Source organism: Eulemur rufifrons, chromosome 7 (genome assembly GCF_041146395.1).
Source record: "Eulemur rufifrons isolate Redbay chromosome 7, OSU_ERuf_1, whole genome shotgun sequence".
Lineage (NCBI taxonomy): Eukaryota > Metazoa > Chordata > Mammalia > Primates > Lemuridae > Eulemur > Eulemur rufifrons.
In genome coordinates this window covers 220,522,777-220,550,340 of record NC_090989.1, presented here as the reverse complement: position 1 = coordinate 220,550,340, position 27,564 = coordinate 220,522,777, and the positions used below count along the sequence as shown (strand labels likewise).

General features: G+C 35.5%; 1 protein-coding gene across 1 annotated transcript in view; it reads left to right on the top strand.

The window, feature by feature from the left end:
- Positions 1-27,564, top strand: part of TMC1 (transmembrane channel like 1) — a 152,096-nt gene that overhangs the window by 9,120 nt on the left and 115,412 nt on the right. The window contains exons 2-3 of the mRNA XM_069472117.1: positions 2,186-2,251; positions 23,952-23,999. Of these exons, the coding sequence (XP_069328218.1) occupies positions 2,186-2,251; positions 23,952-23,999 (114 nt within the window). The remainder of the gene's footprint in view (positions 1-2,185; positions 2,252-23,951; positions 24,000-27,564) is intronic.

Genomic DNA, 27,564 nt, shown 5'->3' with positions numbered 1-27,564 from the left:
GAAGCTTGGAATAGGATGTAAGATTGCAGTTTTAATGTGGCCTGGATTGTATATTTGTGTGCCTGAAAACGAATTCGAGTTATCAAAGTCAGGTGGTTCTTACAACTGAAAATGACCAGAAAACTACAGGATTTCCTGAGATTTTACTTTACCCAGGGGTGGGAAAGTGAAATTTAATGGGGCCAGATTGAAGGTGGTGTTTGTTTATTCTTTGAACAAATGACCTACATTTATTGCAGTGAACTATAATCATAGTTAGTAGGGCATATGATAGGTTTTGATAAAAATATCTAGCTCTTCTTCTTAAGAGAACTATTAATAATTAGAACTTTTAAGCAAGTTAGTGAAGGAATTTCTTACAGGGTGGCTCAGTCACCATTTTGTGCACTCTCTTTCTGGTCTTAGCCAGGATTTCTCTTCTATATTCTGTCTGTTTAGGAAATCTTTGCACGTGTCAAATCTCATCTTTTATGTTTTGATGTTTAGTAGCATTCAAAGGTTTTGTTTTTGTTTTTTAAATGATGTAAGTGTGCTCAACAATTAATAAACTATATATTTAAAAACTTGTTGCCTTTTTTAAGAAAGAAAAATAGAAAATTCTGCAACACTATATCTTACCCATAAAATATTTGTAATCAGGAATGCTCTAGAAATTTCAGCATGTATCATTAGATCACTGCTTATACTGAAAAATCTGGGAAGCAAGGATATAGTTTACCTTTTATATCATATCTCCCTACTGCCACAATAATAGTTAATTAAGACAGTAAATACAGTCATGAATTGCTTAATGACTGAGAAATGCGTTGTCAGGCGATTTTGTCATTGTGTGAACATCATAGAGTGTACTTACACAAACCTAGATGGTATACCCTACTATGCACCTAGGCTATTGTTGCTAATATAGTCTGTTGCTTCTAGGCTACAAACCTGTACAGCATGTTACTGTACTGAATACTAGAGGCAATTGTAACACAATGGTATTTGTGTACCTAAACATACCTAAACATAGAAAATGTCCAGTAAAGTAGAGTACAAAAGATAAAAAATGACACACTTGTATAGAGCACTGACCATGAATGGAGCTTGCAGGATGAGAAGTTGCTCTGGGTGAGTGAGTGATTGAGTGGTGAGTGAATGTGAAGACCTAGGACATTACTGAGCTGCTGTAGACTTCATAAACACATAAACTTAGGCTGCACTAAATTCATAAACAACATTTTGCTTTCCTCAGTAGCATATTCACCTTAACTTACTATAACTCCTTTGCTTTATAAACATTTTAATTTTTTAACTTTTTCATAATGGCACTTAGCATAAAGCACAAACACACTGTACAACTGAATAAACATTTTCTTTATTTACTTATTCATAAGCTTTTTTCTATTTTTAACTTTTTTTCTTGCTTTTTAAATTTTTTTGTTAAAACTAAGACACAAGCACACACATTAGCCTAGGCTTCCACAGGATCAGGATCGTGAATATCACTGTCTTCCACCTCCACATCTTGTCCCACTGGAAGGTCTTCAGGGACAATAACACACATGGAGTTGTCATCTCCTATGATAGCAATACCTTCTTCTGCAATACCTCCTGAAGGACCTGCTTGAGGCTGTTTTACAGTTAGTATTTTTTTTTTTATAAGCAAGAGGGGTACAGTCTAAAATAATGATAAAAAGCATAATATAGTAAATACATAAATCAGCAATATAATTATTTATTATCATTATTAATATTATGTACTGTACCGAATTGTATGTGCTATACTTTTCTATGATTGGCAGCACAGTAGGTTTGTTTACACCAGCGTCACCACACACATGTGAGGTAACGCATTATGCTATGATGTTGAGATGGTGATGATATCTATGAAGGCTATGACGTCACTAGGCACTAGGAATTTTTCAGCTTCATTATAATCTTATGGGACCACCACTGTATATGCAGTCCATCCTCGATTGAAACATTATGCTATGCATAACTGTGTTTATTGCATGGATGGTCAACTGTATGAATAGGTACATGAATGATGAGTGGAGTGAACCTAGGTTTTATAAGACACCACGTGAGACCTGCTTTCTGGCGAGTATACTAAGAGGCATTTCTAGTCTGGGTCCTTTTCTTAGCTCCTGTTTAGCGGGGTTATTAGAAAAGGAGGTTGGTCTTTGTACTTTTTCCTTCATAGGTTATGTGGACTCAAAGGCAGAACTTAAGGAAGTAGGTCTATTTTTAGATTTGGTGATTGACTTAGGTAAGTTGCTATAGAAAGTGATACAAAGATATTTCACATCTAGGGTGCTTTAGCACTGCATTCAAATAGCCTGGGGTGGATGGGTAGAAGCACCTGCAAATTGAAATAAGCCAGGGTAGGCTCCTCGTTGGAATTCACGAGTCTGGCAACTGGTGACTCAGGCTGTGGTTGGGAAACCTGAATGTGTTATGTCTGGCACCATGATACCACCTTAGTTTACAGACTTGGAGATTAATCTAACTGGCTTTCAATGAGTTTATTTCCTTTTAAAAATCTGCTTAGCTTTTTGTTCCCCACTAAGTTTCTCTGGGGCTATATCTGGATGTAGGTGAGGGCACTAGATGCTTGGATTCCCCCCTGCTAGAAGGGAAAATTGTCCCACTCAAAGCAAGTGACTTTGCTTTCTCTGTGAAGAGGAATGGCCTGCATTATGGCCTTTGGAAGTGGTGAACACGCCCTGTAATGACCTGCTCTGTTCCTCTCCGTTGTCCTGTGGGTGCATCTCTGACTGGAGGAGGCTGGGGTGATGCGAAAGGCAGAGTTGCCAGACTGCACAAAGGCTTTAGTGAGAAGGCAGCAAATTTAAAACATCAGAAATTTCCAAAAGAAAGATTTATAATAGCTACATCAAAAAGTGCTTTGATGTTGAGGACATGAGAGATACACTGAGGAGTAATATAGGATCTTCTCTGAGGAAATTAGGGCAACACCCTGCAGAAGCAGAGTCCTAACCCAGTGGGCACATCTCCACGTTATTCCTGTGCCTTGCGCTTCCTCTTTCCTTGTGACTTTGCTCATGTGTTTCCTTCTTTTTGGAACAGTTTCCTATATTAATCTAAAGGCCCCAAGACTCAGAGAGAAATATGGTAAATTCTAGACTGGAAGGAAATTATTATGCAATATCACTATTGTTAATATTATTGATTGGTTCACTCATTCATTCATTCATCCATACCACAAATATTTACTGAGTGCTTATTATTTGCCAAGCACCGACACAATAAAGAATTAAACACCAACAAAGCCCCTGCCTGCCTGGCACTCACTTGCTTGTGGGGAAAATAAGCAGTGGCTCAACTGACAAATAACTAGACAACATAATGTCAGATGGTGACAGTGCTATGAAGACTGACACAGGGTAGGAGAACTAGTGATAACAGGTAGGCTTTGATTTCTCTGTCTCTCTGGCTGCTGCATCCTTAGTAAGGTGAGAATGGCAAAGGTCATTTCCAGGCTGACCTTCAGGCCAGGGCAGTTTTCCACCCCATGTCTCATCTTCGCCCTCTCCCTCCCCGGGACCTCTAAGATCCAGGTCCCCAGATTCTGAAATGCGAGTCAGCTTCCTTCCTCTTGATTGCCACGTTACTACATTCTATTGCCTGGATAAACCAGAAACCTTTTCTTTGTCTTCTCATTTTTGAAAAGATGTAAAAATCTCTCATCTGCTGATGTTCCTTCCTTCTTTTTGTCTTAGGGGGTTTATACCTTTTAAAATTTCTCCCTACTATATGTAGTTCAATCTTGGGATGTAGTAGACAAACTCATAAATACGATCCACCATATTTAAATGGACTTATCCACGTAGTGTGCTTAAAACTGAGATAGTAACAAGGCTATCACTGGGTTTTCTCTGTGGATGCTGGACATTTGTAACCCTTGTAATTTTTAAACTGCTTAGCAGTAAAATGGTCAGTCAACAGCACCTATTGTTATAAATACACCCCCACCCGCCCCAATGGGACTATCCTTCCTTTCTATCAATTCTGCTGACAAATTTAACAAAAGTCATTGATTTTTAGTTTGATCAGCTTGTTCTTGTTAGGATGGGGGCAACAACTGCTAAGATCCTTCCATCTAGAGACTTAATTTGAGTCTACCTCTTTCATGCCACTTTCTCCGACCATTTGCAGCTGTATGGAATGTCTCCCTTCCTTGACATTAAATATCAGGGTACTTAAATTGTATTTTACCTCACATCAATTGTTTTATTTGTGAATATCTTTTTTTTTTTTTTTTTTTACTTTATAGCTCCCCAGATTTCACTGGATTAATAATACAGATTCTAGTGCCTTCTATACACCAGGCACTGCCACATACATTTAACTTATTTAATTATCACAACACTCCTATGAAATTATTTGTTTCACAATTTGTTGAAATGACAGCTGATGCTTAGAGAGGTTAAAGAGTTGTCTGTGGTAGCAAGTTTTGAGGTGACTTTGAAGTCAGGTTTGTCTGCTTCTGAGAACAATAATATGGCGTTCCTTCAACTGAGCCACATCGGCCGTAAGTGCTTTGTCTGCATAGAGACTACATGTATTCTTCTTGGTTGAGTGAGTTAATGAATGAATTATCTGGACCCCTTTTCTGCTTCTGTTTTCTTCTCTGTAAAATGAGGATCATAATGGGAACCTGATCTAAGAATAAAACAGTCCAACTGAGTTTCCGTAATTTGACAACCAAGAGAAAGTAGTTAATTAACTAAAACCCTCTTCTTTCTAAACTTTCAGAATGTTTCAAAAGCCTGATCCTGAGCTCCATTACAAGACAGAACATTTTAGCCACTATTGAAGAAAGCCACTATAAACATTTTATGAAGGTTGGCTTCTTTCTTCCTAACACTGTGAGATTAAAATGATATTTGCTAAATTCTGGATATTCTATTCCTCTTTTTTCATGATGTTTTATAGTCCAGGCCTTCTTTACAGGGACACAGGGATATGTTTTATAACTGCAAGAGTCAAGAGAAAAAGAGCTTGTATGAGTTCCTAGCAGAGAGAGTTAAGCAGTAACCTCTTTCTGTAGCTTTTTGTAAAAATTTTCCCTCATTTTTTGTCTCCCTACAACTCATTCTTAAAATAAAAAGATAAAACACAACTTTGCCTTTTTTAAAAGATAATACACACCTACTACAATACTTTAGAAAATGTGGAAAAAAGTCCAAAAATAAAGAAAAGAACACCTCACAATCTCACCGAGATGTGGTTGCTAACATTTTGGCATATTTCATCTCAGCTTTTTATGTAGGCATGTGTATGTATTTATTTTCCCATAAGACATTTATTTTGGATATCTTAATCTTTTAATCTATAGAATTTTTTATAATCTTTTTGCATGATATATATCATAAACATTTCTGCATATCATTAAAATATTTATAAACATTATTTTTATTTAATGATGCATACTAATTGATATAACCCTTCTCTTAAAATTGGTAATTCCACACACCTGGAGATGATCAGTTGTGAAACAAAAGGGAGGGTGGGTAGGAGGCAGCCAGTCTTTTGACTAATGTTTTTTTTCCTGTGTGGCTTGAAAAAAAGAACTTAGAGCCCTCTAGAACATATAGCATGAATAGATTTCTCATTGTGGTCAAGTTGGAGTACAGATACTGAATTTACTCTCCTGTGTGAAACAAATAAAAAAACTATAGAAAATATATGAAACAACAATTTTCAAGACATTATACTTCAGACAACAAAGGATGACGTCTGAGAGATGGGAAACAAAGTGGGTGACCCCTGTGATTTTCCCTGCTTACCTCTAGAGAGAGTTTCCAAACCAAGGTGCAGAGAGAAGGGATGCAAACAGAAACCACTGATTTCTCTAACTTGAAGAGAGAGAGCTGAGAGTCTGGGGAGACTGAGGCAGCTAAAATTCACAAGGAAGAGTTCCAGAGAAGAGAAAACTCTGTGGCTCTGCAGAACATTCCTGCTGAATCTTCAACTGAGTGATGATCAGTGCTTGCACGTGGCTGGAGAAAGAACCACTCAAAAGTTTTTGAGGGACAAATCTCTAGACTCACAGAGGCCTGTGAATAGTTCCTCTCCTCACTGGCAAGAGTATAAAACCTCATAATTCATGGAACATCAGGTATAGTACTCAGAAGGGTTTTGTCTCAGTAATGAAGACTTGGCCCTTGTCCAAAATATTGCACTGATCCTACCTAACAAATCTTAACAGAGAGACCCTAAAGGATAAAACTGTTTCTAGATAATTTAAATGAACGTCAGAACAAAGCTGAAAATATTTATAGGAACATAAAAATATCTAGAACCCAATAATGTTAAATTCCTAATGTCTATCATGCAACCAAGTATTACCATGAATATAAAAAAGCATGAAAATATCCATAATTTGGGGAAAATCAATTAATGTAATTGCCCCATCAATGAAACGGATGATATAATTAGTAGACAAACAGCTAATTATAATAGCATACACATGTTCAAGAGGCTAGAGGAATTAAATAGGGACATAGACAAAATTAAAAAGACAAAATCAAACTTCTACGTATGAAAACTACAATGTCTGAGATAAGGCACAGGAAGCATAGAATTAGCAGCAGATTAGAAATAGTAGAAGAAAAGATTAATGAAAATGTGTATGACAACAGTAGCACAAAGTCTGGAAGAAAAGAAATGGAAACTTATCCATAAAAGGTTTTATATTCTACAAAACATGGTATAATATCACTTGAAGGTAGACTGTAACTAAAGACCACTTTACCCTCATTGGGGAGGAAAAATATAATTTTTTTTACTTTCCTAGGTTCATGGCTGAGGTGGCTATAAAAAAAAACAGATTAACAAGAGAAAAGCACTCACATTTATTTAGTATGTTTTATGTGACATGAGAGGCTTCATAAGGAAAGAAGACCCAAAGAAACAAACCTGAGTAGGTTTGATGAACAGTGGATAGTCATCTAGAAAATATAATAGAACAAAGCGAGTATGATCTAATGGTAATAAACTGGGAAAAATTTAGCAAGGCTTGTTTGTTCAGATTTTTTTCCATGACCTTTGTCTTCAGAGATAAGGATGTTTCTTGCTTCAGGGAAAGGTCAAAAAATCATTGCTAGGATTTATGACCTGCTTCAGCAGAGAAGGGCAGGGGAAAAAGAGCATGACCTACCTGCTTCTGCAGTTTTCTCGAATTCATACAGCTTAAAATATTTAATATGCCAAGGTGCTATATTTTGGGGTAGTATATCTTGTTTCCCATCACCCTAAACCAACTACTTAATACAGTAACACTAAGAGTTATAGATTAGTATGCCATAAAAACTGATAAAATGGAATTGTTGGCAATGTCAGTTCATCCACAAGAAGACTGGAAAAGAGGAAAGCAAAAACAAAGAAGAGATGGGATAAATAAAAATTAAATAGTAAGAAGATAGATTTAAACCTAACCATGTAGATATTCACATTAAATGTAAATGGTCTAAACACCCCAATTAAAAGTTATAAAAGGTACAATTGTATAAAAAAGCAAGATACAATCATATTTTCCCTAAAAGAAATACACTTTCAGTATAAGGACACAAATAGGTAAAAGGTAAAAGGATGGAAAAAGATCTACATTAAACTAACCCGAAGTAAGCTAGAGTGGCTTTCTTTTTATTAATATTGAATAGATTAGATTTTAGAGGAAAGAATATTACCAGTAGTAAAGAACATCATTTCATAATGATAGAGGTAAGTTTATAAAGAGGAAATAATAAATTTAAACATTTATTCACCTAATACAAGAACTTCAAAATACATAAAACAAATGCTGATATAACTGTAAGTAAAAATAGACAAATTTATTAATGTCAGATTTCAGGATATTTTTCTCAATAATTGATAGAACAAACAGACCAAATATTAGTAAACATATAGAAAAATCTCCATAATGTTATCCATCACCTTGAACTAATTGATATTTATTTAACACTACACCTAAAAACAGCAGAATATATATTCTTTCCAAGTGCACACAGAACATTTAGCATGATAGACTACATTCTACTCTAGGCCATAAAACAAATCTCAATACATTTAAAAGGATTCAAATAATCCAGTATACTCTTTAACCACGATGAAACTAAATTAGAAATCAATAGCAAAAGATATCTGAAAAATCTCCAAATATTTGGAAACTAAATATCATATTTCTAAATAATCCATGGGTCAAATAAGAAATCAAAATAGAAATTAGAAAGTGTTTTTAACTGAATTAAAGTAAATACACATTTAAAAATTTTTGAGATACAGCAAGAGCAATACTTAGAGGAAAATTAGTAGTATTATACACCTATATTATAAAAGAACGAAGGTCTCAAATCAGTGATCTCAGTTTCTACCTTAAGAAACTAGAAAAAGAAGAGCAAATAAAACTTAAAATAAGTAGAAGAAAGTAAGTAATAAAGACCAGAGATGAAATCAATGAAGTAGAAAACAGAAAAATAATAGAGAAAATTAATGACACCAAAAACTTGTTCTTAGAAATCAATAAAATTGATAAACCATTGACCAGACTGATCAGAAATTTATTAAGGAGAAATAACAATTTTAATTAAACATTTATTCACCTAATAACAGATGCTAGAAAGAAATGTGAGAAGTGGCATCACTACAAATTTTGTATATAATTAAAAGATAATAAATCAATATGATGAACAAGTCAGGCCAATAAATTTGAGAACTTAGATGAATCGCCCAAATTGCTTGTATGACACAATCTACCAAAGTTCACTCAAGAAGAAACTGATAAACTTAATAGCCATTTATCTATTAAAGAAATTAGACTTATTGTTAAAGATTATCTTACAAATGATATTTCCAGCTCTGATTGCTTCCCTGGAGAATTCTACCAAGTATTTAAGGAAAAGTAATTCTAATTCTGCACAAATTTTTCTAGGAAATTGAAGAGGAGGGACTATTTCCCAACTTTCTCTGAGGTCAGTGCTGCTCTACTACCTAAACCAGGCAAAGACATCCCAAGAAAACAAAACCACAGACAGATGTATTATATACAAGCAACCATCAGGAATTAAAATTTTAAAAATATAATTTACGATGTCAGAAAAAGAATTACAAAGTATTTAGGAACAAATCTGACAAAAGTGATGTGAAACTTGAACGCTGAAAACTACAAAACATTTCCATAAGAAATTTAAAGAGTGCAGAAATAAATGGATAACCTCAGTTGTGAATTGGATAATTCAATATTGTTAAGATACCAGCTTTCCCCAAGTTGATATATTCATTGTTATATGGGAGAATCAGCATAATCCCAATCAATATTCCAGTAGACTTTAAAAAATGCTCACAAAAATTAACAAGTTGATCCTAAAATTTATATGAAAATACAAAGGACCTACAAGAGGCAAACTCTCTTTGAAAAGGAAGCACAAAGTTGAAAGACATATACTTGTCCTCAAATCTTATTATAAAGCTATAGTAATCCAGACTGTGAGTTTGGCATAAAGGCAAAGACAATTTCTAGGTCATGAGAGTTATGTTTCCTAAAAGAAGGTGGCAGGAGCTTATTAACTTTCCCCACTGCCTCAGGCTGCCTTAAAGCAGTGCTTCCCAAAGAACCACTAGCAGTATTAGCATAACCTGGAAGCTTTTTAGGAAAGTCAATTTTTGAGCCTACCCCAGACATACTGAACCAGAATCTCTGTGGGTGAGGCCAGGAATCTCTGTTTTCACAAGCTCTCCAGGTGATGATGGTGCACATTCAAGTTTGGGAAGCACTGCCTTGGCCTCTCCCTGTTAGAAATCCAGAATTGGAAAGACGGGTGAAAAGGTTTGGAGACAGTGGCAGAATTCAACACCACCAAATGAAGAGGAATTTTGATGGCCTTTGTTCATGGAATCCATTAAAATATATTCTCGATGCTGCCAGGCTGAGCTGATGAATAAGAAATAAGCTAACCTTATATCTAGCCATCAGGCTCTTGATCATAATTGTGCTTTAAGGTGAGCAAATGGCTTTACCAAGCACAGACATTTGACACAATTTGTTGTTTGGAACAAACTTACTGTAAATAGATGCTTCAGAAGAATGCAGAAGTTGTGAAAAAAAAATCTAGGATTCTGAAACCTTTCAACTAGATCTTTTAAAATACTCTCTTTCTGTCTCTCTTTGTCTCTCTTGGTCTCTTTGTCTGTCTGTCCCTCTCTTTTTCACATACAGACACACAGAGACCAATAAATGCACACATATATTCACAGTGAGATTTCAAGACACATGAGACAGGATGTGGAGCTAAAGAGTTCTAATGAATGTCTGAGATGACATTAAACAGCCACAGATGAAGGTCTATTCTAGCTGGGCCTGAGCTATGAACTAGTTTCTTGGGGAACACTTGTACACATTAGGGAGACCAAGTAGCTTCTGAGGCTACCATCAGAATTTTATTCCTACCTCCTATCAAACGGAAAAATATACTATATTGCATTAGGAAACTGGGTTTAATGTAGTCTGATCTTACTTTCTGGAATTAGCATATGGCTTGTCCCAATAATCAAAGTGATTCCATCCCAGGCAAAGAAGGGATAATGAGGAATTAAAAATAATGAGCACCTGCACTTATTAGTTGCTCCTTTAGAGGGGTCTCTCTTCATTATCAGCTTTCTTTTCTACTTTCCACCGTACTGTTAGGAGACTAGGTTTAGATCTTAGACCACTGTCCTTCCCTTCAGGATGTGAAGTCACAATTACAGTCTCAACCCTCTGGCACTTATGAAGATAAAATTAATTACCCTCAACTGAAAACAAAAAATCACTTATAATCAGGATACCAAATACATTGACAAGGACAAAGTCCCAAGTTTTAGTGGACTTGGCAGACTGTCAAGCTCTTACTAAGTGACCCCACCCTATCCACCCACCCCCTTTTTTTTTCTGTTGCCTCACAGTCATGACTATTTGTCCTCTGGATGCCAGAGTACTGAGTACTGTCATGAAAAGGAATTCTCAAGGTGGTTGGGAGTGATCATGTAAATCTCTCATTCCAGACTCTATTGATTCCGGTTTCTTTCTTTGTATACATAGAACTGATTTTATAAGTTCCTTAAATGGCTGCCAGTCCTTTGTATATTGATCAACCTAAGCCTGTGCTACAATTGCTCCTCCAATTGCTAATAAGAAAAAATTGGAGGGTGAAGCTGACCATTGGCTCAAGCAGCACCACAAGTTTGAATTTGGCTGCATCTACTTTGGACATTGGTTGGCATCATAAACAGGCATGGGTGTCAGAGAAGCTAAGAGCACCAGAAGACAGAGTTTAGAGTAATACTTTGTTCCTAGTCTTTATCTTTGGTTAAATGGCTCTTAAGATCATCTCACACTAAATATTATGGCAGTTTTCCTACCTGCAGAGTCCAAGGTATTAAGGTAAAGCCCAAAGTAGATATGTTTTCCTTATCTTCCTAGAATTTCAGATGGAAGATGTCGAAAATGTGTATGTTGGTATGTGTTAAAGCATTGAACAGCCCTTGTAGACTATTACAACCTTTGCTCTATGCCAGGTACTGTATTATATATATTGCATGTTTTTATTATTGTATTTAGTTCTCACAGCAACCCTATTTGATGGTAATAATTTCTTCCTTTCACTAAGGCATAGAGTTTTAAAAAATTATCCAAAGTATAAGATAGCATAAAATGGTGGCAGAGTCAAAACTCTAACATGTCTCTGTCTGCCTCAAAAACACAGGCTCTTTCTACCAGAGCCAGCTGCCAACCCCAAAGCTCTCAGTTGTCTTTTTGAGTTCTGTTCTGTGGTATGAATGCATAGTCTTAGGAACTAGATGAACAAAAGTCTTTCTTTCTTATTCATATTTCTTAGTACTAGGCCAGTCATGGAAATAAACTCTGTTCTTCATGGCCATGATCTTGAAGAAATTGGGATTAATCCAAAGGAATTCAGGTATTGAAACATATATTTAATAATCTGCTTGCTTACTGAAGTATTTGAAGAAGTGTAGCAAAAAGCAAATATCCTAAAACTCCCTAATGAACCTGATCTCTCTCTCTCTCTTTCTTTCTCTCTCTTCTCTCATATGTCTTTTGACTGTATTTCTCTAGTGGAATTTGCCAAATTATTATATCTTGTGTCTTGTTTCTATTGTACTTGTTTAATTCCATCAAGGTAATCTTGAAGGCAGAGACTCTCTGTGTTAGCCAGTATTCTCCAGAGAAACAGAAATAATAATAATTATATACAAAATAAGGAATTGGCTCTTGGAGAGACTAAGACACCCCAAGATCTGCAGCCCAAAGGCCTGCAAACCAGGAGATCCAATGGTGTAAATTCCCATCAGAGTATGAAGAGAGGAGAAGACCGATGTCCCAGCTTGAAGACCTTCAGGCAGAGAGAGCAAATTCTCTCTTGCTCAGCCTTTGGTTCTATTCAGGCCTCCAGTGGATTAGAGGAGGCTCACCCATGTTAGGGAGGGAATCTTTTTTAATCAGTCTACTGATTCAAATGTTAGTATCATTTAGCAACATCCTCACAGACACACCCAGAATATATTGAACCAAATAGCTGGGCACTCTGTGACTAATTGACATACAAAATTAATCCATGCATCCCCTCCAATACTGGGCACTGGGCCTTGCACAGAGTAGATGCTCTGATGCAATGTCAGTTTACTAAATGACATTGAATGGGGTTATCTTTAAAACAGGCTCAGATATAGACAATCAAATATTAATACCTGATCCTTGTTTCCCACTCTGCCTGCAACCACTATTGATGGAAATTGTTGGGATTACCTCTTTTCACAGTGCAATTTGCTTTAGAAATGGACTGTTTTGACCTTCCCTATCTCTGTTTTGGCATTCATTCTGGCCTAGATCATTGATGGAGCAAGTATCCACTGAGCACCTGCTATGTGAACACTCTGAACAAGATCCTGTGAGAGGTGCTGAGATGAATGGCGTTTAGTGTAATGAAGGCAAATGTGTGGCATCTATGCATTTAATTTTTATCAGCTTTTACCTGTGTAGAGAATAAAGTTGATGGCAGGAACATGAATTTGGATCTAGGTATGTGTTCTGTTTCAGACCCGCTATGAAATGAATGGCTTACATTCATCATTGTTGATTTATAACAGAGATTTTTGCATCTTTTGGGTAAACTTTTGCAATGGATATAGTTGAGGAAGCATGGTGTAAAAACAACACTGTGGAAATAGAAGATCAGAGTTTAAATCTTGGTTATGCCACTTACTGGTTATACGATTTTTGTCAAGTCATTTGACCTGTGTGTATCCAGACTTTCTTTGGTAGAATAATGAGGGAGAACATAATGATCTCAATAATCAGACTTTTTAGGCACAGATAAATCTTGGATGTGTATCCTGAGTTAGATTGTCCCTTTCCACATTGAAGGCAATGCTCCATCTTAGAGGTATAATGAATCATATTCATCAAGAACATGAGTTTTAGTGTTCATACTCATGTCTATGGATTTGAATTTTAGTTCTGCTACTTTCTTGCTGTGGAGACTTTAGCAAGTCACTTAATTTTTCTAAGCCTTAGATTTCTCACCAGTAAAATAATATTTATAGTAACTATCTTATTATATTATTATATGCATTAAACGAAATGAGAATAGCTAGAGAGTACTTGGCACAAAAAGGGTCTTAATTTTAGCTTTAAAAAAAGCTGTATATGTTTATATATAATAGAGTTTAATATATATATTTTCTCAGTTTCATTTGTGCAGACTATATCCACTATGTTTTTCATAGAGTTATCAGTTTTTCCCAGGAGATGGTTAACTCCAGTGAAATACATGGTTTGACCACTTTTGACTGTGATATTCTTCAGAAAGTAAAATAATTAGAAATTCCTGATTGTAATCTTCATGTAAAATATTTAACAATCATGGGTAAAATGATGCCAGGAATGGGATCACGCACACAAATTCTTTTCTTTATTCTAATAATATTGCCCTTAGTATCTATCCTAGACATGTATGTATTGGGACAAAAAAAAAAAAAATTACTAGTATGTTTGTTTGTAACATTCCCAACTCCTATCCCACTAAAGAAAAGTCTATATTGGCTTAGTTTCTTATTTTTTCTTTCCTCCAAAATTCATTATATTTTAATCAGTGTTATTCCATTTCAAGCTCCCAATGTATTTCAACCAAAAGGCTTTCATTTTGCCCTTGCTATTCAGAAGCATACTTATGCCAATGAATGACTCGTATTTTTGTCTTATATTTACGATGATCTTTTAATTGGGACAAATGGGTTGATTTTATTCTTCCTTACATTTCAGATCTCATCATGTTCGGCATAACATGTTAAATGTAATTATGTGCTTTCTTTTCTCCCTTTGTCTCTAGACCTTTATTTCCTGACTCTAGAAGATTTGCCTAGGTCTGTGCCCCCCCCCTCACTTTCTCTCTCTCTCTCTCCCCTCGCACCATCTCATCTACCTTCTTCTATTCCCTGTTGCCCTTGTGGCTTCACTTAAACCAAAGCATTTGTTGTGTGTACAAAGTGCAATAGACTATTGTCTTCATCTGTTTGACTGCTGTGACAAAATACCACAGACTGGGTGGCTTATAAATAACAGAAATTCATTTTTCACAGTTCTGGAGGCTGGGAAGTCCAAGATCCAGGCACTGGCAGATTCAGTGTCTGATGGGAACTTTCTGGTTCATAACCAGCCATCTTTTTGTTGTATCTCCTCATGGTGGAAGGGGTGAGGGAGGTTTCTGGAATCTCTTTTATAAGGGCACTAATCCATTCATGAGGGCTCCAGCTCATGATTTAATTACCTCCCAGGCCCCACCTCCTAATACCGTTATATTGGGATTATGTTGCAAAATATGAATTTCAAAGGGCCATAAACATTCAACTGATGGCAATAATATTTTTAAAAAACTTTTATGACATTCTACAGTGGATGGCTATTTTGGTGATTCTTGAAAAACCTCATATTTCCTTGAGAATATCAATGTTCTATGGTATTTTCTATTTTATTTTATTTCTAAATCTTCTGTCAAGACATCCTGAAAAAAGAGAGATGATAATGTTTACCCTATTGGGTGTTATGAAGTGGCTTTTAAGATGCTGTCTTGAAAGTTTGTAGTATCTATGCTGATCAAACAAATAAAAAATTAAACACAATCTAACAAGTAAATGTAAAATTGTATTCATTTCTATATGTAATGGGATACAGCATGGAAAACGAATTGGCTGGGGCAAGAGGGGCTAATTCAGTATCCTGGAAAAAGGAGATGGTAGTTTTTCTGTGGCATTGACAGTAGTGACTGAGAAAGACAGATCAAGGATGTAAGATTAATAGGCCTTTGTGATGAAATTTCAGATGACTTCAGGGCAAACCTCAGATCTTTAAGTTACTATCTGTGTGAGCTGAGAATATCTACACACTCTTACTCTCTTAGTTCTCTAACTTAGTGGTCTCCAACCTTTTTGGCACCAGGGAGCAGTTTCATGGAAGACAATTTTTCCACGGATACAGGTGGGGTGGGAGAATGGTTTTGGGATGATTCGAGCACATTGCATTTATTGTGCAGTCAAACCTCTCTGCTAATGACAATCTGTATTTGCAGCTGCTTCCCAGCAGTAGCATCACCGCCTCAGCTCCACCTCAGCTCTGCAGGCATTAGATCCTCAAGAGGAGTGCACAACCTAGATCCCTTGCATGCGTAGTTTACAGTAGGGTTGGCGCTTCTATGAGACTCTGATGCCCCTGGGCTGCTGATCTGACAGGAGGTGGAGCTTATGTGGTGATGTGAGCAATGGGGAGCAGCTGTAAATACAGAGGAAGCTTTGCCCACTCACCTGCTGCTCACCTCCTGCTGTGAGGCCTGATTCCTAACAGGCTACAGACCAGTACTGGCGGTTGGGATGGCAGATCTAACTCATTTGGAAAATGATAATAATTTATACTATTTCATACAGATATTATCAAATAACAAAATCCCCCATTAAGTAACAAAACAGTCATTTGGGACTTCTACATCCATAGTGCATACCATTCCAAAAAAAATATTGAGGCTAATATATTCTCTGACCCTGCGTATATAAAGATGGGGGCAGAAATAATATTTCTAGCCAATCCACACATCTTGATCACATTTAATTTCACAAAACTTACTTCTAACAAGCATTATTCTGATTAATAAATCCTCTGGTGTTAATCTGAGATAGAGATGGCTGAAGTACTTCTGACTAGAATCTTTCTAACATTGTGGGTTACTAACTAGAGTACTCAAATATTAACTAGCTGCCATAACAAAATTATGGCATATAAATAAACACACATATCACATTCTATGTAATCTATTTTAATTACATTCCAGATCATGCACAAATTATTTATAGGTTTATTCTTCCTCAATATTGTAAGTTGACTCTGTGGGAGAAAAAACTGGGATGGGTTGAGTACACCTAAAATTCAGAATTCATTTTCTTTAAGCGATGACTTCGTGAACTCCTACCCCTGGTTGGGTAGCAAATCCTACAAAGTGTGATTTTCCCTGAAGAGCTAAAGAGCAGGAAAAAGTGATTCATTTTGTTTATTGACTTGCTTTGCTTTTTATTTTTCTTTTCTTCTTCCTTTTTTAGAAAAAAAATAAGTAAATCATTTCATCCTTCTTGGTGCCATTACTATTTTGTCAGGAAGACAGATCTTCCAAATTTTAGGAACATACAAATCCAAGTCTTATATTGCTCTCATTTTCTTTGTCTCTGTCTTCTGTGGCAGCCCTTCCTTCACCACTAAGCATTCATTGTGCCTCTGCCCTGCCCCCACCACCTTTTGTTCTTTAGAAGACACTCATTAACATTTGCTAATGTATGCTAATGAGTAATCATTAGCATCTCTGATGTGAACAAAAGCAGTGCTACAAAGGAGGGGTAGAGATGTGTACAGAGTTCAGCCAGCCTTTTATGCTTCTTTATGCTTTAGGAACAATCCTCTGTTTCAGTTGTTTCACAATTCTTTAGTGTTGTTTGTTTCATTTTGTTTGTTTATGCATGTATCCTGACAACCATTCTTCTTCATGACTTGGAATATTGCAGAAATGCTAGGGAGGACAGAAAGATTCCTTTTTGTTCTAAATAATCCAAGGATATAAGCATAGCTGCTAAGGGTTTATAACACACATTTATATTTTCATCTGGTTGTTATTTTGGTATCCTATTACTATAAAAGATTTTAACCACGGAAACTCATACAAGAGAATGTATTTTCATTTCACCACACTTATTTACAGTGATTGCCCTTTATGGTGGTAATTGCAGGATGAGAGCACACACCCTGAATATATATTATGACAGCATGGTTAAATAAAAAAAAAGTTCCCTCCCCCCAAATAATCTAAATGCAAAGAAAACGCAAGTCTCACCACTTACTTATTTTGTAACTACAGAGAGCTCTAAAATGCCTTTATAAATAGCTATTTATTTATTGAATATGTATAGTTTTTTAAAAAAGCCAATCCTCCAAACCCTATAGAGTAAGAGCTGTTTTTGTTCTTTCTGTAGACCAGTGGTGTTGTGAAATACCTAATGGCAGTTTCTCACAAATATGCTGGCCTGTAATTCGCCATTTGAAGAACTATGCTTCAGCATTTCATATTTGTTCTTCCAGTGCAGGGGTGGTAGAATTTGGAAACATACCAGCTACCCACTTTGCTCAGCCTGTGTTTAATTATAATTTCATGTACGATAAAAGGAGAAGGAAAAAAATGCAAGAAAATTTGATGTGCATCTCCTTCCCCTCCTTCTTAAGTATATAAAAAAAATTTATTTCTATTGTAAAAGGAGAGAACGAGGATCCTTATTTTGTGTGAATTGTCTTTTTATTTCCTTTCTGTTAGGCTCAGAGTTAGTCATCCTCTCTGTGACCTCACAGTAAAATGTATTTCTCCACAGACTTCATCTTATTCCATTCGTCAACTACAGTATTTTATATTGTGCTTTTAATAAAGCAGGCATCAGCAGCTATTTACTCCCTACTTCTCAGGGGCCCTAGAGCTTCAAAAATGGGTATAATCTAGAAGAAAAAACACTGGAAGATGACAGCTATTGTAACAGTTGTAATTTTTGCCTGTCCCCCTTCTTTTGGGTGGGTGAGTCTTACCAAAAGCCAAAATTATTATTCTCTTTGCAATTTTAAAACCACAGAGATTGAAAATAACTATTTAGTTTCTCCAAGAAATTATAATGTTTGAAAATATGACCAGCTTTTTGGGCATGTATTATGCAAGTTTCCATTAGGATGTTTTGGAATACATGTGCCCCATCGTTTTCTCAACAACTGTTTTTAAGGATGATAAGAAAGATTGTGGCACATGCAGAAGGAATATCAGCCCAGGTCTGTCAAATTGAATCTTTCCCCCAGATACTTTGATGGTATTTAAGTATCATGATCTCATTCTGTGTTTCCTATTCCTAATATTTTTTTTAAATGTTTTACAGTTTACAGATTTATTAAAGTATTTGATTGATAAAAGAACTAAATAATTCTTCTCTTCATGCAATGGCTTCTGAAATATCATGCTTCATTCTGTCATTTGAAGGACTTGAGATTGTTATAAACAAATGCTGTGAGCATCTTCTTGTTCTTACCTAAAAGTAGCAAAAAGGAAAGTAGCTGCTTTGTTAACCAGAGTCCGATTTACTGTCTTGAGTAGATGTTATTTTAGAGTAAAAAGAATTGCACCCCATCATTTTTATTCAATTTTGTAGACCAGTGGCTTCTGTTCCCTACGTCACATGCACTAGCAGTGTTCATCATAAATGAATGGAAGCAGAGAGGTGGACCATTCTCTACATGGAGATGATTACCTGAATGTGGTTTGGTAACTCAATCTGGCATCTAAGTGGCTCCCTGTGGGATAATTCTTTAGTCTTCTTTATGGTTAAATTTATCATTCCTTTTGAAATTTAGATTTATTTATTTTTGTGTTTGGTTTTTAGAAAAGCAGAGAATCTAAATGTTCTTGGGTATAGCTTCACACATGCACACTGTACATATATGAATACATATATATAATTTTCTCCATATTATAATCTGCATCACCATCATCATTAAAATTGCTATAATCAAAACTTAACAATGTGAGGGGCACTGGAAGTCTTCAGACATAGAATTTTCAGAGCATAAAATCAAACAGGGTCTATTCGTAAGGATGCTGAATTTTAAAGAGATTTTAATTTTTAAATCATAGCTTATTTTTTATAGTTTCACTGGTCTGTTTTCCCTCTTGTTTCTTATTCCCTCCCAAACCCCCAGAGAAGAGATTTCATGTTTTCATTAAGGGGCTCATAATTCTCCTTCCTTAAAGAACATGACAAATTTTTCTTTGGAATACACCATTTTTTTTTTAAAGTACCTTTATCTTATTCACATTTTCTAGGTCCTCACTTTCACCTTCTTGTTTAAACAAAATGTTGATAGTATAGATAAGCTGAAGGTGGTCTAATTTTTGTTAACCTGAGGTTACACATATATTTAATACAATTTATATAATAGAAAATATTTATTTATAAAAGGTAGCAAAGACAAAAATGCAAATTTTTGCTTTCTTTATATTTAGCTTTATATTTATTCTTTTCCTTTATCATTTACTATAATTCTCACCCCATTTTTATTCTTTTACTTTTCTTTCTTTTGTATACTCTTTTGCTCTCCTTATTCCTTCCATTCCTCTTTCTGTTTCTTTTCTTCTCTCATTTCCCATTCTTTAGTTTCAGACTTTTGAATTGGTATACAGTGGACTCAAATATAAGCAAGGGAGTATATTAGTAAGTTGGTCAGTCTTTTAACAAAGTCTCAGTCAGAGAAGCACAGCCCAGGAACAAAAGCAAAAGCAACTATGAAATTAAGGAATTAATAATCTAACTTGCATTGTTTGTATAACATTATGGGGGGTTCATTTTATAACCTGCATCATCAATTTCTCATTCTCATTGGATTTTTTCCTATCAGCATATAAGAACATTCTAACTAGCAAAACTAGCATTATATTCCTCATTGCCCATTCTCTCTTGAAGCCACACAAATTCAGGCTTTTGTCTACAAACTTCATCAAATCTATGCCTGCAAAGATTATCATTGATCTCCATATTGTCAATTCCAGTGGTCTATTTACAGTCCTCGCCATACTTGACTTAGCAGCCTATGATACATCTCTTTGATGCACATCATTTACCTTCTACAATCTCTTATTTTCCTTCTGTTTAACTGATTGTTCATTCTGTCACTTTAGTTGGTTCTTCTCCCTGTCCCCTCAATTTTGGAGTCTCCTTTTTCTGTTTTGTTTATGCTCATTTGCTTGGTGATCTCACCTGGTCTTATGGCTTTAAATACCATCTATATGTTAATAATTCACAAATTTACATTTCTAGCCCAAACCTTTCTTCTGAACTCCAGGCTCTAATTAATATCATGCTTGAATCTCTAATAGGCATCTGAAATCCAACACATCAAATTAAACTCCTGATCTTGAATATCTCCCACCTAAGCTATTCTCCCTCTGGTCTCCCATCTTCATTTCTTGCAATTCCATCCTTCCAGTTGCCCAGGCCCAAAACCTTCAGGTTCCCTTTGATTATTCTCTTTCTTTCACATCCCATGTCACACCTGACAAGGGTGACATGGGTTTATTAGCTAAGATTTGGAAATGTGCTTGTCATGCCATAATTAACATCCTTGTCAAGAAAGTTTGGTCTGAGTTAAAAGACACCCCATTTGTATGAGAAGGGCTGATTTCCTCACACGCAAAAACGAATCCTGAGAAGAAACACACAAAAAAGCCTAGTAAACATATCTAATAGATTTCTGCTATAGCCCAAGTAAGCTGGCTAAGATATTCATAGCTAATCTTGTCGAACCTTATTGTTAGAAAGTCATTCTTTTTCATCAAATAGCAAGATCCAGTAAAGGCAGTGGTATTTTCTTTCACAATCTACAAACTCTTACCCCAGAGCTTTCGCTCTGTATACCTTTGTGAGTGCACAATCAGTGCTGTTTGAATAAATTAATTTTCAATTTCCAAAATAATAACCTGATGTTACAGATGTTGCTTCAAGAGCAAAATGTGGGTCAGAGGAACAGGTGATACCATTCAACTCTTCTGGCCACTTGGCTATTGTGTGATCCTGAAGAACCATAAACCACTTTCAGCACTATAGATTAAAAAAGAAACAACATCCACTTTTCTGAACTACTCCAATGCCTCTGAAATGGGACATTTTGCTGTTGTTTCCTTTTACTGTTTTAAATTACTGAGTCTATTTGCATGAAATGAGGATCTGGGTTGCCTAGGAGTTCATCTGCTCCCACTGCATATTTCTCTCTTAAATACGCATACTTCACTGCTGTTTTGCATGCTGCCTCCAACATTTTGACAGACTTCCCCTCCTCTTCTTTCACTATCCTCCCATCACTCCCCAGGAGAGAAGGTTATTTTTAAAGTGCATGATCAATAGGCATTGGGAAGCAGCCAGAGCATGAAGGATCATATGATTGGGAATAAGCTGCCTAGGGATTGCTGAGAGAAGCGATGGCAATGGGCCATCTCAAAGATGGAGAAAGGAAAGACAGTCTGTAGCTCCCATTCAAGTATTCTGAGTTCTTCCTTTGCCCAGGCTTTTGTCTTTGAGGGGGTTTTTAGCTTGGTTCCTTAGCATTGCCTTGAGTTGAAGTAGTTACAGATCAGTGCTGATAATTACTTTTCAGGCCAAAAAATATTACATTAAAATCAAAGTTGGTCTGCGGATAGTGATAGAGTCTTTAGTCTCCTGGTCACAGTGCTGCTGTTTAGTTCTTGATGCTGATGATGCCTTCGCTGATGGTTTGAGTCAGGAACAAAACAAGTGTTATCACGATGGCTATAAAAAATGACTGTACCATGGCCAAAGGAAAGCTGTTGAGCAAAGGAGGCACCTAATGGCATGTGGAGACGATCATGCTCAGACCAGCAGCGTGATTAGAAAGCCAACCCAAGAGGAGGGAATGGGCTATTTCTGCAGCACTCTTCATGGCATCACTTAGAAATCACAGCTCTGTTTTAATTCTGTATTTGCCACTGCAGGGAATGGCTTCCCTTATGGATTTTTAGATTTTATTTAATGATCATTTACAACTATCCCTTCTGTGCCAGAGAAGATGATCCATGATACCAGTCCTGCTCTTACTCTCCCCTGGTTATTAGAGAAAACTGAATTGTTGCTTATCTCCTTGGCTTAATTCTGATTATACTGTTTTTATCTAATATATGATCCTTCCTAAAGATTTGCTTCTATTTTTGTTCATTAAGTAGGTTTTCCTATTTTATTGAATTTACTTAATCACATTGTAGTGAATCGATCACTACATTATCAGTATAAGATATTGTGCAAAATTTTGTTTTAAATTTGCTTTGACTATGCATGTTGCAAAATAGGCTGTGGGTGAGCATTTGCTATTTGTCCTCAGCTGTTTCTGTGTTTTACATAACTGATAAGACCCTGCTCCAAGGCTAATCTTATATCATTAAAATGCCTTCCTAGGGAATTCTTCTTTGACTAAAGAAGCTTAGTGGTGGCATTAATTGCAAATAAAATACCATGACCTATTGTAGAATGTGGAATATCTTCTTAGAAGTGTCTGCCTTCATTATTGCAAACTCTCAGTAGTGACATAAAGATCTTTGTTCTGTCTGGATCGAGTTACAACCAGCAACAGAAGGCATATGTCCACTCTGAACAAAAGAACATTTATTTTCCCATTCTGTGGCTGATGTTGAGTGATAACATTTTTGCATCCTAAAAATTTTTATGCAGATGCTGTTTAAAAGCGAAAATGTGGTTTTACAATAATGTGCTTTGTGAATGAAATTTACACTCTTGGCATGTGTTGCCTTTTCAATATGCCCATCAAGTTCTGAATAATAACCCTTGACAGTGTGTGCGCAGAAACAAAACCAGAGATTGTTTCATCTGTTCACAGCAACATTGTTTGTCATCTTTGCTTTTTTGGACATATGCCATTACAACTTAAATAAAAATATGATAAAATTAATATTTTAGAAATGAGTTTGGTTTTTAAGAAACAGTCTACTCTAATTTTTAGCAAGACAAGCTCGAGTGTCTATACCTGTGGTGAATGGACATTAGGTTGACAAGGACAAAAAAATCTGCCAATTAATATATTTTTTCCATATTATTGTGTCATTAAAAATTTTTAAAACCTTTATATGCCTTTATAAAAATGAAGCAAAACTAAAAACAAGATGCTGTAGAAATATAGGGTAAGGAATAAACAGAAGATGTGTTCTTTGTCTTGGAAAGAACTGTAAAATCAACTCTCTCCACTCTGTCAAGGAGAATCATATATTGGGAAATTTAGGCTATATCAGTATAATACCTATAAAAATGATTAAAATAGAAAAGTTCAGACTTTAAGCTTTTTTCTAAAGACTTTTGGATGCTTGATAAACTGGTTGGAATGAATTATTCTCAAGTTTTACCTAGTTAATTTGGTTATAATAACCTAATTGATTTGGATATGTGGCTACAGCTTTACTTAACAATTCAATTTTTTGTAAAATGAAATGACCCAACAAACCCCAAGTTTACCTACTGTAATACAGAATTTATTTTGGTTGAAGTTATTTTGAATTGAGTTGATAGGCTTATAGCTGATATGTTCTGCAAATCCTTGAAGGCAATGAAACAAAAGAATCTTTACATAATATTGTGTAGTGTGTTGTAGCTGTATATCTTTAATAAGTAATGCTCATTTTGACATGTTTATTGAAAAATATTTTTATTAACTGCACAAAAACATGATGAGGAGAGTAATAAAAATAAAAACCAATTACTAACAATTGGTACAGCATTTACATAATTGCTATACTTTTTTTTCTTTCTTTCTTCAACAGTACAAATCCAAGTGGAGGAAGAAGAAGATGACACTGAGGAAAGCTCAAGTAAGTGGTGACGGGCCCACTTGGGATATGTTTCCTGTGAAGCAGCAGTAAATTCAGGGAATTCATCCTCTTAGCTTGTGGGCCTGACCTACCACAGGTGTAGATGTGTAGATGATTCCTGATGGTCTCACAAAAAGTATCAATCCATCAAATAGAATCCCCATTCTAGCTTCTATTCAGTTAGGACATACGTACACACCCCATTTATAAGTTGTCCATCATCAATTATATGGTGGTCTAGGAAATTTTGCTTTTTATTTTTTCTCCTATTTCCCCCCAAAAAGCCTTTGACTCTAACAGCTTTTCTCCAAGACTGAGTCTATATAATAGGACAGATTGACTATTTTGACTGAACCAACCAGGTGGTTCAATGAAAATGAATAAATGTGTTCTTTTGTGCCCAATCATGGGTATTTTGTCCAAATTGCTCTGTTGCTTTTCGTTTGTGTAGGCTCAGCTCAAGAGAGTGAATTGTGCCCTTTTTCTAGGCACCCAGACCACTCAAGAACATGAGAAAGATCATTATATGAGCAAAAGCTTTGATTTTACCAAAAATGAAAGAAAGAACAGCATCTAAAGAAGAGCTCGGGTTGGGCACTTTGGCTCACTCTTGTAATCCCAGTACTGGGGGAGGCCAAGGTGGGAGGATTGCTTGAGGCCAGGAGTTAGAGACTAACCTGGGCAACATAGTGAGACCCTGTCTCTACAAAAAATAAATTAAAAAAAAAGAAATTAGCCAGGCATGGTTGATGCATGCCTATAGTCCTAGCTGCTGGGGAGGCTGAGATGGGAGGATCACTTGAGCCCAGGATTTTGAGGCTGCAGTGGGCTATGAATGTGCCACTGCACTCCTGGCTGGATGACAGAGTGAGAGCCCATCTCAAAAAAAAAAAAAAAAAAAAAAAAAAAAAAGAAAGAAAGAAAGAAAGAAAGAGAAAAAAAGAACAAAGAGGAGTTCAATATAGGGACATAAATGCTATCAATTTAATACCCTGATCACAATGTGGCAGCAAATGAACATTCACAATGCCGATTGTTTTCATTAATTTGATGCCTCTTAAATGAAAACAGCCCAGAGTCTCACAAAGATCATGAGTTTCATGACTTGAATAGTGAATTGAATCCATTCCAAAAGATAGGATTTGTACACAAATGTGCATTTAGTAGGCAACCATAAAATGTTCATTTTTTTAGATTTTGAATATTTGGAAACTAGACAAAGACTAAAGACGGCTTTTTGTTTCTAAATGGTGATAGCTAAATTTAACGACACACATTTTGTCCATGGTAAAACTATGCAAGTTTAATAGTTTACATTTTTTTATTGACTTCAAACTAATTTATTTCTGGATTCTCCCTCTCTCCCCGCCCACCCCTATCCTCATCATACGTCTATAATTACTCTTTAAAAGAATTTTAAGAGCCACTTTAAAATTTAATTCCACTGAGGTTGAAATCATTCTTTGTAGGATGCCAACCCTCTTAAATGTATTGACACTTGTTTTAGTGGCCCAGAATATAATTTATTCTGCTGAATAGTTGATGTACACTAAATGTGCTATTGTTATGTAGAGTGTTCTATAAATGTTAATTAGGTTAAGTTGGTTAATAGTGTTAGGTCTTCAATATCTTTAATTTTTTATTGTGATAAGAACACTTAACATGAGATCTACTGTCAATTTTTGAGTGTATTAATACAATATAATACTATTAACCATAGGTACAATGTTTAGAGCAGATCTCTAGAACTTATTCTTCTTGGATAATTGTAACTTTATATCCATTGAATAAAAACTCTCCAGTTTTCTCTCCTCTTGGCCCCTAGCAACCACCATTCTGCTCTATCCTACTATGAGTTTGACTAGTTTAGATACCTCATATACTTGGAATCACACAGTATCTGTTCTTCTGTTAGTGACTTATTTCACTTAGCACAATGTCCTCGAAGTTCATTCATATTGTCCACATATGGCAGGATTTCCTGCATTTTAAAGTCTAAATAATATCACATTGTATGTATATACCACATTTTCTTTATCTATTCATCTGTTGATGAACATGTAGGTTGTTCCCACATCTTGGCTATTGTGAATAATGCTACAGTCAACACGGACGAAAAATATTTCCTCATGATCCTGATTTCAATTCTTTTGGATAAATACCTGAGAGTCAGACTGCTGGATCATATGGTGGTTCTATTTTCAATTTTTTGAGGAACTTCCATACTGTTTTCTATAGCAGCTGCACTATTTTACATTCCCACCAATATTGTACAAGAGTCCCAATTTCTCCACGTCCTTGCCAACACTTGTTGCATTTTGTATTTTTGACAATAGCCATCCTAACAGGTATGAGTGGATCATCTCACTGTGGTTTTGATTTGCATTTCCCTGTTGATTAATGATGTCAAGCATCTTTTCATATACTTTTTGGCCATTTGTATGTCTTCTTTGAAGAAACGTCTATTCAAGTCCTTTGCCCATTTTTTAAATTGAGTTATTATTATTGCTATTTTGCTTTTGAGTTGTAGGAATTTCTTATATATATTGGATATTAACTCCTTATCAAATACATGATTTGCAAATATTTACTCTCATTCTATAGGTTGCCTTTTCACTCTGATTGTTTCCTTTGTTGTGTTAGAAACGTTTTAGGTTGATAAGGTCCCACCTATCTATTTTTGCTTTTGTTGCCTGTACTTTTGGTGTCATATTCAAGAAATCATTACTAAGACCAGTATCATGAAGCTCTTTCTTTATGTTTTCTTCTAGTTCTACAATTTTATGTCTTACCTGTAAGTCTTTAATTCATTTTGAGTTGATTTTTATGTATGGTTTAAAATAAGGGTCCAATTTATTTATTTATTTATTTTACGTATGGATATCCAGTTTTCCCAACACTATTTTTTGAAGAGACTATTCTTTCCCCATTGTGTATTCTTGGCAACCTTATAAAAGATCAGTTGACTGCATAAATGTGAGCTCTTTGTTCTGTTCCATTGGTCTATATTATTTTTATGCCAGTACCATATTGTTTTAATTACTATAGATTTGTGAAATATTTTGAAATCAGGTAGTATAATGCCACCAGCTTTGTTCTTTCTCTTAAGATTGTTTTGGTTATTTGGAATCTTTTGTGGTTCCATATGACTTTTAGGATTATTTTTTTCTATTTCTGTACGAAAATGTCACTGGAATTTTGATAGGAATTGCTTTGAATCTGTAGATTGCTTTGAATTGTATGGGCATTTTAATTATATTAAGTCTTCTAATCCATGAATATAGTATATATTTCCATTTATTTGTGTCTTCTTTATTTTATCAATGTCTTACGGTTTTCAGTGTATAAGTCTTTCATCTCCTGGGTTAAGTTTATTCCTACATGTTTTATTCTTTTTTATGCTGTTATAAAAGGAATCGTTTTCTTAATTTCCTTTTCTGATAATTCATTGTTAGTATATAGAAATGCAACTGATTTTTGTATGTTGATTTTGTCTTCTGAAATTTTACTGAATTCACTTATTTGCTCTAATGGATTTTTGTGGAGTCTTTATTTAGGGTTGTCT